The following is a 21,538-nucleotide window of genomic DNA, read 5'->3' as shown; positions in this document are numbered from 1 at the left end:
AGGCCCAGTATGGTCTGTGTCTGCGCAGTACGCTCCTGGTGCCATCAGCGGGAGCGAGGACACGGCAACACAGGCGCAGTGGTTTTCAGACTTTAAAGTCTGAAATTCCAGAAGTGAACCGGAGACGGGGCCGGAGCATCGGTGAGTGGCTGCGCGGGCAAAGAATGTTTGTGGGGGACAGTTAGAAGCCCCGGGTAAGTTCAACTCATTTTCCCCCGGCCCCCTATAGTGTCCCTTTAAGGTCCAATGCTGGATCCACACCATACACTTTTTTTGGCAGATTTACCTGCCTGATCGATCTTGAGGATCGATCATTTTTTTTTTTTTTTAGCGGTTTTGTAAACTATTTCCATAGAAACGATCAGGCAGGTAAATCTGCCCAAAAAATTGTATAGTGTGGATCCAGCATTACACTAATTTGTGAATTAAGATTTCACCCACAGAGCCATGTGGGAAATCATGTTAAAAGAAACAATATCTTTGACATAGTTCCATTTTGAAATGTTTGTAAATGTGAAAACAGAGAACTGTGAGTCCTTTTGCCCAAAAGAGCAAAAATGGTGCAAAATTCTTCATACATAGTCCTTCTAGTCTCCATAGGGAAGTCCAGTAGTAATTGAGAGATGCATGGCTTATAATGGCTGTGCCTGCTCTGCTGTGCGTTTCAGAGGAGTCCTGTGACAGAGTCATATAGCTGTAACCAGGCAGCTTGGCGTTAGGCAGTAGCCTGCTACTATTTACAGTGTCACTGTGATTCCCTCTCTGCAAGTTCTCTTTCCCTCTACTATGAACACTGCTGTTTGCTGCAGGGCTCAATAAAGACAACTTAAACTAAGGAAAGAAGAAAATCCTGTGAGGAAGTATGAAGAAGTCAAGTAAGATATAATGTATTCCTATATAAAAGGGGTGGTGCACACATTTTGGATAGTGTTAAGCTTCTGGTGCATAAAATATAGCAGGTGTTCTGGCTGTGGACATGCTGTGTAAGCTGTTGCCTTCTGCAAGCATATGGTGTTCCAACATGTTCAAAGTGTAAACTGTTTTTTGGGTTAACCCGCTATGCTCTATACATCCAGCCTGACCCATGGAAAACAAATTAGCTGCAGGTTAGGTTAAGTTCTTGCAGTGAGGTGTAAAACTCCTAATGTACAGAGGGACAGTTCTAAATCTCTTTTTTAGATTTTTCTGCTGCAGCAGGGCAGTGGTTTTGAATGTGGAGTGTGTGTATGAATGTTTATTCATTCTATGCTACAGATTTTCATATATCAATTGCATATAATCAATTGCATCATTGTCCATAAATACATTTATTGCATCTTTATTCTAGCGCCAACCTAGTATCATTTATTAGTTCTAAATCTCATTCAGGCTGAAATCAGAACAGACCAGTTGTTTCATTTTTGCTTTTTTATTAGTTTTCTTTCTTTTAACAGTGTCTTTTCCCTCATGTACTACTTATATGTTGCAGCAGTGTACCCTTTTTAACTACATAAATAACAAAGTTTCAAATTTGACTTCATGAACTGGTTAGTTAAATGCATGCATAATTTGTACTGAGTAAATTCTTTGTAATTTCCATGGAATTTCAGGAAAGGAAACCAAGTTTCATACAAGTAAAAAAACCCTGAGTGGTGGCTAGAGTTGACATTTTAGCATTTGCTTTCTTCTACACTGGAGGACCCTGTGAATATGCAGTCATTGGGAACACTTGTTGTTCGACATATACTGACATGTACTGAATGCCATTTTGGGAGCTGTGAACGTACAGTATGAATATACTAAATGGCTTTATAGTTCTGTTTGAAAGAAATGTGTGTGCAATTATTTTACATTTGAGAACCCCTTGGCTATCTGCTCACATCTCCCTCCTTTGATGGTGAAGAGGAAAATATTCCTGTGAAAAACTTGTAAAAAGGGTGGAGTTGTAATTTGGCAAAGGAATGACAAAGGAAAATGAGGAGGACCAGAGATGGTTTGTCTCTAAAGAAGGACATTTGGGAGCTCTGTCCATTTATATGTGCTGTTCTTTTTATTAACAACACGTATTCATAATAAAAATAAGGTACACTCTTTCAAGTCTAAGGTTTTGCATACAAGGCATCATTTAAAAGAAAAAAAATCTGGTACTTAGCAGGTCTAAATATTAGGTAAAAACTTCAGAAACACATGACATTGTACACTGTGCAATATATTTATTGTAAAAAGACTAAGTCAAAATGCAAATGCAATGTGTGAAAATTAAGAACACCCTTAACACTTCCATAGGAATTAAGAGAGAAAGTAGCAGCCAGGCACTGCTAATCAAATGCATAAGATTAACATCAGCAAGTGTGGCCACTGCTAGGAAAGCAGAAGCGCATTTATATATGTACAAGCACAGCTTATATTCAAGTCAAAGTCCAAATCTTTTAGGCCAGGTTTACAGTGGTCAGTTGTATAATGAATGAGTGTGAACTGCAATGGAGGCTGGACAGACTGTAGACTTTTTTTTTTTTTAAAGAGATTTTTTTAAATTTAATTTTGCTCATAAAGTTGCAAACGTTTACAACCCTTTCCCAGGTCCACCACCCCACTTAAGCATGAATCACCAAATTGTCCCCAATCATAACATGGTTTTTAAAAACAGGGAACACCAAGAGCCCCAATAGTGTAATTCGTACTGGACAAGGTGGCAATAAGTTTGTGTTGCTAGATACTCACAAGTCAGGGTCACCAGCAGGCAACCACTGTAAAGGCAGGTGGGGAGATTGTCCTGACCCCACTCAGGATTAAGAAGTCGCTCTGTAGACAGGAAGAAAGGGTAGCAACCCTCCACCAAGGGTGGACTCAAAATTGTATACAATGAACAGAGGTGCCAAAAGTATAAGATTAGATTAAATGAGTTTAAAAAACAACTTAAAGGGGAACTGAAGAGAGAGGTATATGGAGGCTGCCATGTTTATTTCCTTTTAAGCAATACCAGTTGCCTGGCAGCCCTGCTGATCCTCTGCCTCTAATACTATTAGCCATAGCCCCTGAACAAGCATGCAGCAGATCAGGTGTTTCAGACTTTAAAGTCAGATCTGACAAGACTAGCTACATGCTTGTTTCTGGTGTTATTCAGATACTACTGCAGAGAAATAGACCAGCAGGGCTTCCAGGCAACTGGTATTGATTAAAAGGAAATAAATATGGCAGCCTCCGTATACCTCTTACTTCAGTTCCCCTTTAAATGGCAAAATTGAAGGAGGAAGTGGTGGTCTTACCTCCCTCAAGCAGACACGACTGCGATTCAGACAGTCAAACACATTTATTAGGAACTCCAAAAAGAAATGCAACGCGTTTCGCAGGTTCAACCCCGCTTCATTAGGCAATATAGGGAGGAGTATCAAACAATCTGCACAAGGATTCAAATTAAGCGCTTAATTTGAATCCTTGTGCAGATTGTTTGATACTCCTCCCTATATTGCCTGATGAAGCGGGTTGAACCTGCGAAACGCGTTGCATTTCTTTTTGGAGTTCCTAATAACTGTGTTTGACTGTCTGAATCGCAGTCGTGTCTGCTTGAGGGAGGTAAGACCACCACTTCCTCCTTCAATTTTGCCATTTAAGTTGTTTTTTAAGCTCATTTAATCTAATCTTATAACATGGTTTTTGTATGATCACTTTAAACAGATACCAGCAAATCGTACATTTTCATTCCATATAATCAACATGATCATAAATAATCCAGAGAAGAACAATTGTTTAGATCCAGGTGCTCATAAATGCACGTCTGATACACTAATATTAGTAGCTAAATCTGGTATGACTGTATGAATATCTGCTACCCAAGCTCCCCAGATGGACATAGACTTAAATGCAAAGCCTGCATGCAGTGAGTTAGAATAACTTGATCAGTTTTAATACAGCAATGTGAACAGGCCCATAGAACTGTATGGAAAGTGAGTTGCCATGCAGAATTATTCTGCTGAGCACTGAGAACAGGGCTTTAAAGAGAACCTGAACTGAAAATAAAAAGTCAAAATTACCATACACAGGTCTTACTTACCTCCCATGTAGTCTACTCCTCAATCTCTTTCTCCTCTCCTGAATCCTGTTTGTCCACTGTGATCAATGGAATTCTCTGTCCTCCATTTTGAAAATGACCATCACCCCATAACAGCTTCCTGGTCAGCACACTGTTAAACTGTAATATCGCCTACTTGAGCCATAGGGAAACATGGACATTACCTTCCCCATTCAGTTGTAACTAACAGCTGCTGATATATAACTGGCAGCAACTGGTTTATTTCAGTTCTGACAAAATATTGTCAGAACTGGAAGGGATCACTGTAAGAAATAAATGGTGAGCTTCTGAGAGGAACTGATGTGAGGTAAGCACATAATATTCATTTGCAGCTACACCATGTATTTATATTAAATCATTTTAGTTCAGTTCAGGTTCCCTTTTAAGAAATCTCCTAGCTGCTTCCAGTGTGTCATGTGATCCCATGCGGGTCAGCTGACACTTCAGCTTCCATGCACAGGGGGAAGCTGGAGAGCCGCTAGGAGCCCACGAGGTGATGCAAAAGGCTGGAGGATTGATGGTGGCTCGGTGAGTATTTTGCCTGCACCTGGGGGAAGATTTGTGCTTTTTTATGGCCGGTTGCTTAAGCAACCGGCAAGCACATGTATCTGCCATCAGGCGATCCCTGCCGATACTGGGGACTGTGCTTTAGTATGAGATCCTACCTACTCAATCTGTTCATAGTATTCAGTCTGTTGGCCCTCATACTACATGGAGGTGGTAAAACTGGATGTGTGTATGCACCTTATTTTTTTTTTTTATTTGATTACCAAACAAAATGTAACATCGTGGATTCTCCTTTAAAAAACATATAATTTACCTATATGTTGAATTAGCACTAAGATTACACACTGACCTTTAGGCAAACCTTTAACAAATGATTGAACTGGACAAATAAAATAACCTGACAGCACGCTATACATGCCCTGTTAATGACCGATCTACCTTATCTTTAGAGGATGATGTAAGGCAACAGAAAATATTACCACACTTTTAGCATGTGTTGGTATTTGTGAAAACAAGAGCTTAACTATTAGACTATTAGGAATGTACAGACAATGCAGTTATATAAAGACTTTTGTAAATATAGCATGTCTCCTGTAACTGAATTTTAAATGCTGTATTTTTGGAAGCAAAGCAATTAATGTCTGCTTAGTATTCACACTGTTCTATTTTTTTTATTTTTCTTGTGGAGGATTTTTATCTCAAACATTTACATTACAGAGGTTACCTCGCTGGATGGGGCAGGAAATTAATTAGGGATTCAATAAGAAGTTCTAATGAATAAAGAAGAAATAAGTTTGTGAATGGCAAATGTCCAATGGACTGCCCACTGGGCACCAGCTGGTAAATTTCAAAATCATGAAACTTTATCTAGTCGGCCATCTCACTCCCATGCTCTTTTCACTTCTAACTTTCACTTCTAACTTCACTTCTCCCCCGCCCCTCTCAGTGAAGGAAGACTGAGAGGGGCGGTGGAGATACGCGTCTGATAGACGCGTGTGAGGCAGGGCTGTGGCGGGTTAGCCCTGCCTCAAACAGGAAGTAATCCCCCGCTGCACTGGGGGGGGGGGGGGGTCAGGTACCCCCGTTTAGCGGGATAGCTGCGTTTTTAGCAGGGGAAAACATGCCCCTGCTATCTATGAGGTCTGAAGCGAGATTTATTCTCTCTTTAAGTCATCAGTCTCTCCACCTTTGCTCTCTTCTTATCTGTCCTTCCACCAGTGGCATAGCAGTAGGAGGTGCAGAGGTTTGTGACTGCATCAGGGCCCCGAGGGACCCAAACTCGACCACAGAATTAGCGCTTTATTGGTCCTGTGCTTATAGTATTCACTTCTATAGATGCTTTGAATAGTAGTGATCATTAACACACTTTTTCCCATCCCCTCCTTGCACCTCTGACATTGTGGTTGTCCTTGATTGGTTTTGGTGTGCCGTATCAATTGTTATTTGTAGATTGCTTGGGGGGCTCCAATATAAAACTTGCCCTGGGGCCCACAGTTTCTTGGCTACTCCACTGCTGTGTATTGATTCCTCCCTCTGCTGAGCCCTCCTTGGAAAGAGTTTTTGGTGCACCTGGAGGTGTTGACAGTCGAACAAGACTGTCGCCTCGGAATGTCAATCAAGTTGTGTGAAAATGTATGCAGAGTTGATAAAAATTTTCAGCCAATAAAGATGAGGAAGACTGGGGCTTAACCAATCCAAAAGACTTTGGGTCTGATGCACTATGCAATGGTAACGTTGCCATGCCATGGGAAAGTTGTCACTGTAATTTTTACCATTATTAACACTAGTGGCACACTAGTTTAGTAAAAAGGGAGAGTTGGCAGGGGCCTTCAGAACCAAGTCCTCACTCCCACTCCTCTAAAGAGAAGCGGAAATCCTAGATATCAGCGGGTTCTCGTATCTAATGCATATCTACTAGAATTCTGTGGAAATAATATGGCCATTAAGCTAACATCTTCAGTGTATTTTATGCTTGAGTGTCATAAAAGAATCAGAATCAATTTATTTTCGCCAAGTAAGTTTGCACCTACAAGGAATTTGTCTTGGCAGTTGCCTAGCAAACAAAAACAATACAAGGACAGACAGTGTGTATATTACAAGTCAGGGACATTATATCTTATTTTTCGGACCATAAGACGCACTTTTTCTTCCCTACAAGTGGAGGGAAAAAGTGCATGCGTCTTATGGTCCGAATAGTAATTTTTGGAAGTACCAGACGTCCCTCTCCCGACCCGCACACACGCCAGCAGCCCCCCTGCCAAGCCTCCTGTTTCCCTGGCAAGTGTATAGAGTTATAAACCTTTTCCCACATGGCTGCTCCCCCCCCCCTTCCCTGCCGGGGAAACAGGAGGCTAGCTGTCACCTGGGAAATGGTTTTTATTCTGCACTTGCAGAAGGCTTGGCGGGGAGGGGATGACTTCAAAAATGTTTATTATGCTGCAGTCAGCAGGTGCTGGAAGAGATTGAGACAGGAGGGGGTGGGGGGATATACCAGGGAGCAGCTTTTTTGTGCAGTTGCTAGGGGATACAGGGAGGTGAGAAGGGCTACCGCAGAAAGACTTTGCCTTGCAGTTGTGTGATATACAGGAGCCTGGGGAGGGGGTGCCACAGGGGTGTGTATTTTTTTCTAACGCAAGGAGCAGGGGTCATTATAGCTGGGAGGCAGTGGCGGTTATTGTAGCTGGAGGACAGCAAAGCATTAAGTATGGCTACCGCTTGAGGGAAAAAGCTGTTCCTGTGTCTAGAGGTTTTGGTAGCGATTTGACCAGAATCTTACTCCTGAAGGCATGCGCTGGAAGATGGAGTGAGCTGGGTGAGAGGGGTCAGAGGTAATTTTGGTCGCTCTATTTCTGCACCTGCTAGTGTAAAGATCCTGCAGGGAAGGTAAGCTACAGCCAATTATCCTTTCCGCTGATCGGATGATGCGCTGCAGCCTCCCCTTTTCTAATGCTGAGCAGGAGCCGAACCATACAGTCATAGATGATGTTATGGCGGATTCGATGATTGCAGTGTAGAACTGCACCATTAGATTTTGAGGTAGGCCAAACTTTTTCAGCTGCCGTAGATGGTACATCCTCTGTTGCGCTTTCTTGACAATAGTGGCAGTGTTGTTGTCCCATTTTAGGTCGTTTGAGATCGTGGACCCAAGAAACTTGAATGACTCTACCTGGGTTATTGTGGATCCATTTATGGTTAAGGGGAGATGCTTGGGGGGAGATCTCCTAAAGTCTATTATCATCTCTATAGTTTAGTTCCAAGTTGTTGCTGCAGCACCAGGAGGAAAGCTGTCCCACCACATGCCTGTATGCAGACTCGTCCCCGTTTTGTATGAGACCAACTACTGTTATGTGGTCTGCAAACTTCAGAACCTTAACAGATGGATCTGTGGAGATGCAGTCATTGGTGTAAAGTTAGTAGAGCAATGGGGAAAGCACACAGCCCTGGGGAGCACCAGTACTGACTGTCAGAGAGCTTGATGTGAGTTTACCAAGTCTAACACACTGTCTTCTGTCGGTTAAGAAATCGGTTATCCATTTGCAGATGGATTCAGGTATGTGTAGCTGGGAGAGCTTGCTGTGTAGCAGTGATGGAATTATGGTATTAAATGCAGAGCTGTAATCTATGAATAAAATCCTGGTGTAGGTTCCTGGGGTGTCTAGATGTTGTAGTACATAATGCATACACATGTTCACGGCATCGTCTGCGGATCTATTAGGCCTATGGCAAATTGCAAAGAGTTCAGCAGGGGATCTGTGATGGATTTCAGATAAGTCATTACCAGTTTTTCAAATGCTTTCATAACCAATGATGTCAGGGCAACAGGCCTGTAATCATTTAAAGGGACTTTGAGCAGTGCAGAAACTATGGAAAGATGCATATCATTTTAAAGCTCTCTTTCTCCTCTTTCCAATTATATATAAACCGCTGCCCTACGCCTTTTAGTTTTTGCTATTTTCGCGATCGAAATTACAGCGGCCGCAATTTTGATCGCGAAAATAGAGAAAACTAAAAGGCGTAGGGCAACGATTTATGTGTCGTCAGAAAGAGGAGAAAGAGAGCTTTAAAACTATATCCATCTTTCCATAGTTACATTGTATTACACAGGGCGACTTTTTCTGCTGACTGGAGCTGCTGACTTTGAGAAAAAGTCGCCCTGTGTAATACAATGTAACTATGGAAAGATGGATATTATTTTAAACCTCTCTTTCTGGCGACACATAAACCGCGGCTGCGGCAATTTCGATCGCGGAAATAGCGAAAACTAAAAGGCGTAGGGCGGCGGTTTATATATCATTGGAAAGAGGAGAAAGAGAGCTTTAAAATTATATGCATCTTTCCATAGTTTCTGCACTGCTCGGAGTCCCTTTAACCTTCTGCCGCCCGCGTCACGCCAGTAGGCGTGGCCGCGGCGGCAGCCCCAGGACCGCCTAACGCCAATTGGCGTAAAGTCCTGGGGCTCTAATTTGCATGAGATCGCGCGCATGGTGCGCGCGCATCTCATGCACGGAGGGCGGAGCTCCGCCCCTCCTTCAGTCTCCGAGCGGCTATTGCCGCTCGGGAGACTGTTAGACGGCGATCACGCCGTCTATTTACTTGGTGCAGCGCTGCGATGAGCAGCAGCGCTGCACTGGGGACAGCCGTGTGACACGGCTGTCCCCATGGGGGACAAGAGAGCGATCGGCTCTCATAGGCAGAAGCCTATGACAGCCGATCGCCGTAATTGGCCGGCTGTGGGGAGGGAGGGAGCGAGGGAGGGAAGGGAATTAAAGTAACAGGGGTTTTTTTTAAAAAAAGAACAACAACAATATTTATTTAAAAAAAAATAAACATGGGGGGAGCGATCAGACCCCACCAACAGAGAGCTCTGTTGGTGGGGAGAAAAGGGGGGGGGGATCACTTGTGTGCTGAGTTGTGCGGCCCTGCAGCTTGGCCTTAAAGCTGCAGTGGCCAATTTAGCTAAAAATTGCCTGGTCACTAGGGGGGTTTAGCCCTGCAGTCGTCAAGTGGTTAAGCATGTAGGTTTTGGGTTTTTTTTGGAATTGGTACAATAGTTGAGCTTTTAAAACAGGCAGGAAAAATTGAGAGTTCTAGAGATGCTTTGAATATGTCTGTGAATACAGGCCCTAATTGATCGGCACAGAGATTCAAGCATTTTGCAGAGACAGTGTCTGGCCCCATTGCTTTCCTAGTGTTTTGTCTTTTGAAGAGTTTATTTACATCTGATTGGCATATTGTCAGAGCATGCACGTCTGGGGACAGGTTAGCAGATTGTGTCTGGTCTGCTGTATTGTGTAGATACTGAGGCACTGCAGGGGGTGGAGCCGATGGCTGGCTGGAGGAGTGCTCAGTTTGCCTGTTACACAGATGTAAATTATGCAGACTGACTTGGTGTGTTTGGCTATTGTAGCTAGTGTCAAACCTGCAATAAAAAGTATTCAGTTCATTTGCAAGCTGCAGGTTGTGTAGTGACGGGGGAGATTTCTTCCTGTAGTGTGTAATTTCATGTAGAGATTTCCATATTGTGGATGAGTCGGCGTTGGAAATGTTCTCCTCAAGTTTTTTAGAATAATCTTTTTTTGCGTCCGTAATGGCTCTCTGCAGTTTGTATTTCGCAGCTTTGTAAAGGACGTTATCGCCTGTATGATATGCCCTTTCTTTATCGAGGTGCAGCTTCCTAAGATGTGATGTAAACCAGGGTTTATCGTTATTGTACCTGGTGCACTTTTTTTGTGGGGATACAGGACTCTTCGCAAAAGGTAATATATGATGTCACAGCGTCGGTGTATTCATTTAGGTCACTGGAGGATTCTTTAAATATATTCCATTCAGTTAAATCAAAGCAGCTCTGTAGTTTTTCTACAGCTTCACTAGTCCATTTCTTAATTGTGGTAACTACAGGTTTGGCAGTTTTTAATCTTTGGATGTATGTTGGGATAAGCTGTATAATAACAGCATGATCAGAGTTCCCCAAAGCTGCCCTGCTGACAGAGTGATACGAGTCCTTAGTCGTAGTGTAACAGTGGTCAAGTGTCTTACCTTCTCTAGTTGCGCTTGTGACGTGTTGCCTGTATTTGGGGAGCTCTCGAGGTGATATCAGCATAATAGTGTCCATACAAAATCTCCAAATATTACCAAGAGCTGTGAGTAAAATTAACACTTCTGTATGAAGTCCTGATAGGAACTACTGACGTGATTCTCACAAGTAGAACAGATTCCTAGGGATACAGAGACTTGAGAGTCATGGAGGGGGAATTTGTGTGTTGCTAGGCAGCAGTTCTCAGTCAGGTGTGGGAGTATAGGCAATGGAATAAACACTGTGACAGGGTAGTAACATTTTTTACAGCTTTGCGTGGTGTTATGGAATTAACACTTTCTAATACAGAATGGGATTGCTATTACATTATCTTCTATATCTGTCTCAAATGAAGTACAATATTGGCTGAATGCTTTGGTAGAATGAGGTTTGAGATATAAAGTTGGAAAAATCATGGTCCACTGATTATGGTAGTTTTAATACAGTATATGTAAATATAATATCTCAGTTTTTAAAGTACATTCTATCGCTCACTACTAATGCTTAAAGAGAACCTGTAACAAAAAAAAAAGTTCCCCTGGGGAGGGGGAAGCCTCAGGGCCCCAATGAGGCTTCCCCCTCCCCTGTAGCTGCAGGCAGTCCAGTGCTGGCTCCCCTGAAGTGTCCCGGAATCCTCCCTCGACAAGCCTGACGAGCCCTGATAAGCGCTGATTTATTTACATTTCCTGGCTCCAGCGGGGGCGCTGTTGCGGCTCTCCGCATGGAGATAGGCGAAAATAGCCGATCTCCAGTGGGTCCGCTCTACTGCGCAGGCACAGGAGACTTGTAGTATAGTGGCCCGACAGCAATCGGCTATTTCTGTCTATCTCTGAGGCGGAGAGCCGATACTGCGCCTGTGCTGGAGCTGGTAAGGTAAATATTTACATCCCCGCTGCTCGGGGAGCTTTATCACCGCCGCCGTGGGACCGAGGAGGACGAGGGAAGCCTCCAAAAGAATCCGGAGGCTTCCCCCACCCGAAGTGAGTACCCCCCAGGGGAGGTTTTTCTCATTACAGGTTTTCTTTAAGGTGTGCCTTCATCAAAAGTTTGTAACTGTACAGCAATTATGAATGATAATAAGGAGTTGTCTTCTGTCTTCGATTTCAATAAAAAAATAAAAAACCTCTGACCTTTTTCATGTGGTCAGAGGAAGTGCCTCCATCACAAGCTAGTGAACCTGAACTATGGATGACCGTTTTTGTCATGTTATATTATTTAACACTGTATTGTCTCCCCTGTCTACTAAAGTACCACAAGCAATGCTACGGTAACGCATGTTACTATAGCAACGCTCACATTACTCGAGTTCCGTGGGTAACACTAATAGCATAACCTGCGGTACACTGCTGCCCCAGTACCGGTAATATTGCTGTGTGCCATCTCTGCACTGCAATATTACTGCGAATTAGTGCATCAGGCCTAGGGAGGCATGTCACCACTAATGCCCTGAATGACAAGGCAATGGAAAGTGTTATATACTTTTCAATACCAGCTAACCACCTTCTAATGAGGATTCCAGCATAGTTAAGTTAAAACTCTAGCTCAGTATTTTTAATGGACAAGTCAGATTGGCAAAATTTAGTTGGTGTTGTCTTGCCACCAAAAGTATGTGCACTTTGTTTGGAAATACCAAGTCAGAAAATTAAGTTTAATGTGGAATTGCTCCAGTTGATTGTGCGCTGATAGAATAAAGAAAAGGGACAGGAAGACACCGGGAGCCTGATCTGGTGTATTATCACACGTTACATCATTTTGATCGATGTAATAAATGATCATAAATACTCACAAAGCCGGGTTGTACATGGGGCAACCAATCAGTGTCGCATGTGAGGAAGTGCTGTCCCCACTCGGCCTTGTGACGTCGCTTAGGTGGTCGCTGCTCCTTAGGAGAGATGCCACCTGCCAAGGTGGTGTCCCCTGGTCCCAGGGGAGGATAGCACAAAATGGGAGGATAGGATAGGAGGTGCCCTAGAGGGTACTTAAGTACTCCAGTTGATTAGCCACATCACTAAAATGTTTAAGAACAGATTTGTTTTAAATATATTTTTTTAGTACGGTCCCTAAAATGGTTGAAATCTCTACTTTCACTTTCCCTCATGATTACATCAACAGAAACTGTCCTGCACACTGCTCTTCCCCTTGTAAAGAGATGTGTGTTTGAAGAATATTGCAAAGATTAAACATCTGATTCCCCCAGAAGATCTTCCAACCCTAGTCCTCGCCTTCATAACATCATGGCTGGACTACTGCAATGCCCTTTATGCTGGCCTCCCCAAAAAGGACCTGCGTTGCCTGCAATTAGTGGAGAATGCTGCTGCCAGATTGCTAACAAACCAGCCTCGCCACTGTCACATTACACCGATCCTTCGCTCACTGCACTGGCTACCAGTAGAATGGAGAATACTCTTCAAGATTGGACTGCTGACATTCAAATCCCTGCACAATCTGGGCCCTGGATACATGAAGGACTTGCTGAAGCTGCACCACACCTCTCACAACCTCAGATCAGCAAGTTCTATAAACTTGGTCACTCCCAGAGTGCACCTCAAAAAATCTGGAGATAGAGCCTTCTGTCATGCTGCCCCTACTCTTTTGTAAAATTAAAAACAATGGTGCACAAGCCAGCCTGGGGCCCTGGGAACTCTCACTGCCCAGGGCCCCAGAACCAGCATGTAACACCATATGTGAGCGCAGTCAAGCCCTGGAGCTGCCACCCCCAAGAACCTGTCCCCAACTGCTCTGAAACTTACCAAACACACAAAGGGAAATACTTACTCCCAAACAGTCCTCTGCTGCTTTATAAAGCTTGCAGGCTGCTTATAAGCCAATAAGAAGTGCACACACACACGTTACACCTAGTCTGCAGTGATTAATCAAGCAGAAGCTGAGCAGGTCAGCCAATCGTTGGAGAGGGCTTCAGTTGCATATAGACAATGGCTATATGACCAGCAGGGGGCACCAGCGTGCAGGATATTCCCTCTCATCTGCCCCCCTCCTAACTAAACTGCATGGGAATCTACAATAAAATTAAAAACTATGGTGCACAAGCCAGCCTGGGGCCCCGGGAACTCTCACTGCCCGGGGCCCCAGAACCAACACACAAGGAGATTAATCACTGCAGACTAGGTGTAACGTGTGTGTGCACTTCTTATTGGCTTATAAGCAGCCTGCAGGCTTTATAAAGCAGCAGAGGACTGTTTGGGAGTAAGTATTTCCCTTTGTGTGTTTGGTAAGTTTCAGAGCAGTTGGAAACAGGCTCTTGGGGGTGGCAGCTCCAGGGCTTGACTGCGCTCACATATGGTGTTACATGCTGGTTCTGGGGCCCCGGGCAGTGAGAGTTCCCAGGGCCCCAGGGATGTAACATCGCTGATATTTGTTAAAAGCCAAGTGCAGGAGATTTTGGTCATGTAATGGGATTGCTGGTGCATCTGAATCTGGAAAACTCTTTTGTCATTTACAGTCAAAGTTTGACTTTTCTTTCGGCTTGTTTTTCAATATTCAGGACTTGCAAGTCAAACTCATGACCTCATGCTTTACAGGTAGATTTAGTTACAAACTCAAAGTAGTATTTAACAAATAGGCACTGTCTGTTACCATAACAACAACACTTGGAGAACTAGATGATTTACAGTGCTTCTTGTATTTCTCATGTTTCTACTAATTGCATATTCTTATATAACATTATCCATATTACAGAATGATGAAAATGTATTTTTTTTTTTAGCATTCTGGGCCAAAATAACCCACATTTCAGGCTGCTGTTCAGACACAATAATTATATGCTGGTTATGTAGTCCTCTGTCCGATTCCTTCAGGCTATAATCTACCAAACCTTATGTGCAGTCTTGATTTAACCTATTATGATTACGTATGGTTACGTATTGCATAGGCACATTTATAGGCTATGGCTCATAGGCTCTTATAGGTATATACACTGATAGGCATATACACATCAGCATTGGATGGATATATATATATATATATATATATATATATATATTTTTTTTTTTTTATTCTGACACTCCGGTATGTTAAAGCTGAATGCCTACTTTCACACTAACCTTGCTACCTATATGCCTAACACTAATCCTCTTACCGATACACCTAACACTAACCCTACTAATGATATCCCAACACTGACCCTCCTAATAACACCCCTAATGCAGGGAATACACGGTGCGTTTATGAGCCGGAATCGAGCCGCTGGCTTGATACTGGCGCGTCCCTGCTCGTCCCCGCGGGTGTGCGGATCGATTCCCGCTCGTCCCCGCGGGCATTTCCTAATCTTCCGTGCGTTTCTTCTTTTGTTCTCCCCGCCGGTATCAAGCGCGGAATCGATCCGGCGGGGTATCGGACAGGTCGAAAATTATCAATCGAGCCATCAGCGGCTCGATTGATGATTTCAAACGAACCGTGTATTCCCAGCATAAGGCTGGATTCACAGTGGTCTGTTGCATAACGCAGGCGTCATAATGAGTGTAAACTGCAATGGAGACTGGGCATGCAGCAAATTAGAATAACACAATCAGTTACAACGCAGTGCTGTGAACAGGCCCATAGAATTGTATGGGCAGTGAGTTGACATGCAGAATTATTCTGCAACGTAACTGTTTGTCCATGGCATACACTTGATCTAGCCAATTGCAGTGGTGCCCAATTCACTTAATCTGAACCTAGAACATCTTACCAAAAAGTGTTGTGTACTGTACAAGATAGAGAGCCACAAGAAGCAGTTTGCAGATGTGAATAACATCTCTCAGGGTTTAATATCCTGTAATAAAAATGACATGGCCTCCAAAGTTACTGTAAAAATAAGGTGAACAATTAAAGCACACTTGACATCAAAATTAAAATCCTCATGCTATGTGGTCACATTGAAAATAAGGAATTCTTTTAAATATTCAACTTTCCATAGATTTGCTTGAAAATGTGCCTGCAGGAATAGGCTGCTGTGTAATCCATTATACTAACCAAAGGTTGTAAATATGCACGAACCCATAAACACTTGTGGAGTTGTGGACGGGGACCCATAAACACTTGTGGAGTTGTGGACGGCACCTGAGTGTGGGCTGTGTGGTTGTGGTATGTGCACTAAGTAAGCATGCAATTATTTTGAGAATTGAGGGTTTCCTGGTCTAGCCCAAGACTAAAGGCTCATACACACAGCAGATTATATTCTTTGGAAAATGGAAGATCACAGACCAATCTTACCACCCTTCATGTAGTATGAGAGCCATACCTTCACAGTCTTTTCTGTGGAGCTGAACTTCCCTTTAGAAAAAAATCTTTGCAAGATGTTGCACACACAGATGCTATAATAATAATAATAATCCGATGCTGTACAGACACAAAAGATCAGTATCTGAAAAAGATCTGTTCCTGCCAAAGATCCGTTCCTGCAAATTGCATTCATAGTCTATGAGATCTGCAGATCATCATACACACCTTGCTTAACAGACATTCATCTGCAGATCAGAAAATCATCTGCAGATCTGAAAATCCATCCTGGTGGATCTGATCTGCAGATGAATGTCAGTTAAACAAGGTGTGTATGATGATCTGCAGATATCGTAGACTATGAATGCATTTTGCAGGAACTGCAAAATGCATTCATAGTCTATGATATCTGCAGATCTCATGCACACCTTGTTTAACAGACATTCATCTGCAGGTCAGATCCACCAGGATGGATCTTCAGATCTGCAGATGATTGTCTGATCTGCAGATGAATGTCAGTTAAACAAGGTGTGTATGATGATCTGCAGATATCGTAGACTATGAATGCATTTTGCAGGAACTGATCTTTGGCAGGAACAGATCTTTTGCAGATACTGATCTTTTGTGTCTGTACAGCATCTGTGTGTGCAGCATCTTGCAAAGATTTCTATCTGATGGGGAGTTCAGCTCCATAGAATAAACTGTGTAGGTATGGCTCTCATACTACATGGAAGGGGGTAAAATTGGTCTGTGATCTTTCATTTTCCAAAGACTATGGTCTGATGTGTGTATGAGCCTTAAGTGAAGCAACCAGGAAGTGCTTCACAGATGCATTCAAGGAAGGCCATCCATCCAGGCAAGACTTAAAAGTAGCCATACATCAGGCGACTTGGCGGCCGATCGACCATCCGAGTCGATTATTATAATTGAATGAAAATCCGTGCCACCAAGTGCATGCCCAACCGACAATGCAACCAATTTTGGGACAAAAATTGGCCGCACTGTGAATCGTGCATGCTGCAAGTTGTTGGGCCGACTTGCTCGATCGGGTGCGCACCAGGAACGGCGTGCAATTTTGCGACAATTGACGAACATGACACGCGACCTTACTAGGAAACCACGTGGGAGCGCGCATGTATGGACAGCAGAATGCGCCCAGAAGCCAGCGGGGGAAAAGCGGAGGCTGCAGACAGGTAATGTATGTCTTGCACGGAGCACTGGGGAGACATTTATCATTATGGGACAACATCAGTGCGGCGAGGTGGACGGATGCCAATTCTGGATTAGGATTTCAGCTTGAAATTGATTAGGAAATGGCCTGTGGTGTATGGGCAGCTGACAGATCTCTCTCTTATCAGATTTGATTAGAGAGAGAGAGAGAGAGAGAGAGAGAGAGAGAGAGAGAGAGAGAGAGATTTGTCTCTTGGTCGAATCTACCCATACATCGCTTGATGTATGGCTACCTTAGCTTCACTTAGGTCTGCACATTAAATATCTCTGTGATCACATCGTCCTCCTAGAGTGTACTGTAGCTGTGAATCATTTGTTTTTTTTCTTAAAGTTTACATAAAGTGAAAAAAGGAAGGGGGGGAATTAGATAATTACCTCAGTAGTGTAAAGCCTCTGATAGGTACAGAGGCTTCTCCGATCCTTCTGTAGCCCACCGTTCTATCGCCCTCTCCCGTCTCTCCCTCTAAACCTATTTTGCTAGAGCTTATCAGATAGGTTTCCTTTGGATGTGCTTCTGTTTGGTACGAGGGCAATATGGACTGGGCATGCACAAGTAAGATACACAAGTACCCAGTAGAATGAAGTACATTGGCACAGAGGAAATAAGCTGTGCAAGAGCAGCTTCTTTCTAGTGGGCATGTGCAGACATTGCTTGCACATGCCCAGTACAGATGCACTCATATAGGTCCAGGACTGCTCCCACAAGAAAGATCGGTGGTTTTAAAGAGGATCTGGGACACCTCTGGACCAACCAGAGGCTTCCTTATACTGAGGTAACAATACATTTGACTCCTCTTCCCCATAATGCATTTTCTTTACCTTTAAGGGGAACTGAAGAGAGAGGTATATGGAGGCTGTCATGTGTATTTCCTTTTAATCAATACCAGTTGCCTGGCAGCCCTGCTGGTCTATTTCTCTGCAGTAGTATCTGATTAAAACCAGAAACAAGCATGCAGCTAGTCTTGTCAGATCAGACTTATAAGTCTGAACCACTAAAACGCCTGATCTGCTGCATGCTTGTTCAGGGGCTATGGCTAATAGTATTAGAGGCAGAGGATCAGCAGGGCTGCCAGGCAACTGGTATTGTCTAAAAGGAAATAAACATGACAGCCTCCATATACCTCTCTCTTCAGTTCCCCTTTAAGCTAGACAGAGCTGTGAATAGTTCCTATTCAGCAGTGTTTAATTGTGATGTAAGAAGTCAAAGAAAACATGATTGTCATTTTGATCTTCAGGTTTAATTTAATATGATAAGGGTTATCCCAGGCAGAGGAGGAAGGGATAATAATTTGTGTTTTTATGCATTTTTAATGAGAAACATACTTTTGGTGCTTTTGACAAATTTCCAGTATACATGTTTCTCTTGCATTCATCATCATTTCTTTATTCTCCAAAGTTGCATATACCTGACATGTGAGCAGAATTGCATAAACTGTCTGTGAGAATAGCTGCCTGAGATGAGCGTGTTTACAGGTTTATGCACTGGGAAAGTAATGTGTACTGAGGACTGGCAAGGTCAGTGAAATCATGTGACATGAGTAATTCTTTACTTGGAAACCTGAGCTTTTTATAGATTTAGATGTTCCCTGCATAATCCAGTCCCATAATAAAAAAAGTTTTCATTATAATTTATAACAGATGTAATGAATTCTCTATTTTTCTAGCGTGTAACAATATATAAAATAATAATAATAAAAAAAATAAAAAAAATAAATATATATATATATATATATATATATATATATATATATATATATATATATATATATATATATACTGTGTATATGTATATATATTAGAACGGTAGGCCTAATGCACAATTTTAGTTGCTTTTGTTTCAACTTTTTGTAACTTTCACCTGTAAAAGATCATGGTTACATCTTACAGCAGTGACTAATGCTAGGCATAGACAGTTCGTGTTTTACTTATCAATCGAGCCGCTGATGGCTCGATTGATAATATTCGACAGGTCCGATGACCCACCGGATAGATTCCCCGCTCGATCCCTGCAGGCGGACAATAGCTGGGAATCGAGCGGCTGATAAGGGATGCCCGCGGGGACGAGCGGGAATCGATCCACGCGGACGAGCGGTGACGCGCCGGCATCGAGCCGCTGGCTCGATACCGGCGCATAAACTTACCATGTATGCCCAGCATAAAACATGTATAAAGGTGTGTACAGTACACGCACAATAATTATCACCTGCAGTGATTAAGGCTCGATCCCTCAGACGGCAGATCAGGACCGGGTTCTGTATAGATGCGTCGTTAGCCTAAAGACTAGAGACACGCCCTGTTGCTTTGAAGGAGGACACAGGGATGCAGGAGGGGTCAGGAGGAGAACAATGGGCTCAACCTGCGCTGGGAAGAGATGATCTAGCACTTCAGATTTCTTGGCACCACATTTTGGCCACCGTAAACACACTAGATTCTCAGCAGGGACAGCCCTGAGGGGTTGCCATGTCTAGGAACCCTCTAGAGTGTGTATGAGGCTTTTGCTCGGGTTGTTTTCTCAACACAGATGCAAACAAAACTGGATCAAAACGGGGAGCAGTTGACCAAAGCAATTATTTAGGTTTCAGCAGTGGCTTACTAAGCCAGCCACTGGCATACAGTGCTGCCCAAAATTATTCATACCTCTGGCACATTTTGACTTAAAGAGACACTGAAGCGGAAAAAAATATGATGAATTGGTTGTGTACTATGAAAAATTACTAGAAGATTAGCAGCAAAGAAAATATTCTCATATTTTTATTTTCGGGTATATAGTGTTTTTTTTTTTCTAACATTGCATCATTCTCTAATATGTGCAGATTACACAACACTCTGCATTCAAAATGATTCTTTCAGAGCAGTCTGTAAACTAATGACCTCTCCTCTGGCAGAGAAAAGGGAAATTGTTCACTAACAGTTGAGATAATAAAAGTCAGAAGACAGCCCTCTCCACGACTTTGAAAGTCGTAGAGCTTAAAGGCTTTTTTTGCATAGAGATAACAACTGGAGTTTCTTAACTCTTCCTGTACTGGAAACAATTAGACTGATATATCTGATCTTAATGTTTTATTTCTTAGCTGTACTAAACATACAAATCATAATATCAGCATTTTTTTTTTTTTTTTGCTTCAGTGTCTTTTTATTCAATACTTTTTATTCAAATACTTTTATTTAACCAGTAAGTAATTTTTTGACGGGAAATGACATAGGTGTCTCCCAAAAGATAAGATGATGCACAAGAGGCATTACTGTAGAAAAAAACATTTCTCTGCTTTTATTTACATTTGAGCAAAAAGAGTCCAGTCCAAAATTATTCATACCCTTCTCAATAACCAATAGAAAAGTCTTTATTGGCTATTACAACAATCAAACGCTTCCTATAATTGCAGACCAGCTTTTTGCATTTTTCCACAGGTATTTTGCCCATTCATCTTTAGCAATGAGCTCCAAATCTCAGGTTGGAGGGTCATCTTGCCATCACCCTGATCGCTCCCTCCACAGATTCTCAGTTGGATTCAAGTCAGGACTCTGGCTGGGCCACTCCAAAACATTAATGTTGTTGTCTGCTAACCATGTCTCCGCCACTTTTGCTGTCATGGTCATGCTGAAATGTCCACTGGTGCCCAAGGCCAAGTTTCTCTGCAGACTGCCTGATGTTGTCCTTGAGAATCCTCATGTATTGCTCTTTTTTCATGGTGCCGTTTACTGTGATTAGGTTTCCTAGTCCATTGGCTGAAAAATATCCCCAAAGCATTAAAGTTCCCACCACCATGTTTGACGGTGGTGATGGTGTTCTTTGGGTTGAAGGCTTCTTCTTTTTTACGCCAAATGAAGAAAACATCATTGTTACCAAACAATTCAATTTTTGTTTCATCTGACCATAACACAGAAGACCAGAAGTCTTCTTCTTTGTCCAGCTTTTGTGTGCCTTATCTGGAGAAGTGGCATCCTCCTTGGACTGCATCTGTGGAACCCAACAGTGTGCAGTGTCCGTTGGATTGTATGCCTTGAGATATTGCCACCAGCAGAGCCCAGATTCACCAGGATGGCCTTGGTGGTGATCCTTGGATTCTTTTTACCTTTCTCTTTATCCTCCTGGCCAGCACAGGTGTCACTTTTGGCTTCCGACCACGTCCTCTGAGATTTTTCACAGTGCAGAACAAGTCAAAATTTGCCAGAGGTATGAATAATTATGGACAACACTGTATATTTAAATGATGTCCTCAAGTCCCCTTAGTTTCACTAATTTAGGTAGCTTGCCCCTTTAATTCCCCTGGTGTTTTAGTCACACCCTTCCTGTATGTGCACAAAGTTCAGTCTCAGCTGTAACAGGTATGTGCATAATTCTGTCCACAAGAAGTGCAACCATCATATCTTACCATACCATATAACATACTGTACAGCCATGTTTTCCCCACATGACAAGTGAATTATTTTCTTTCCATGTGACAATTCCGGCCATGTATCTA

General features: G+C 42.8%; 1 protein-coding gene across 1 annotated transcript in view; it reads left to right on the top strand.

Moving 5' to 3' along the window:
- The first annotated feature begins 783 nt into the window (after positions 1-783).
- Positions 784-21,538, top strand: part of CEP85L (centrosomal protein 85 like) — a 273,930-nt gene continuing 253,175 nt past the window's right edge. The window contains exon 1 of the mRNA XM_068231365.1: positions 784-875. Coding sequence (XP_068087466.1) covers positions 863-875 — 13 coding nt within the window. The 5' untranslated portion in view covers positions 784-862. The remainder of the gene's footprint in view (positions 876-21,538) is intronic.

This window comes from Hyperolius riggenbachi, chromosome 4, assembly GCF_040937935.1.
Source record: "Hyperolius riggenbachi isolate aHypRig1 chromosome 4, aHypRig1.pri, whole genome shotgun sequence".
In the NCBI taxonomy this organism is placed as follows: domain Eukaryota; kingdom Metazoa; phylum Chordata; class Amphibia; order Anura; family Hyperoliidae; genus Hyperolius; species Hyperolius riggenbachi.
The sequence above is the reverse complement of the archived record's forward strand: the minus strand, read 5'-3'. Positions and strand labels throughout refer to the sequence as shown.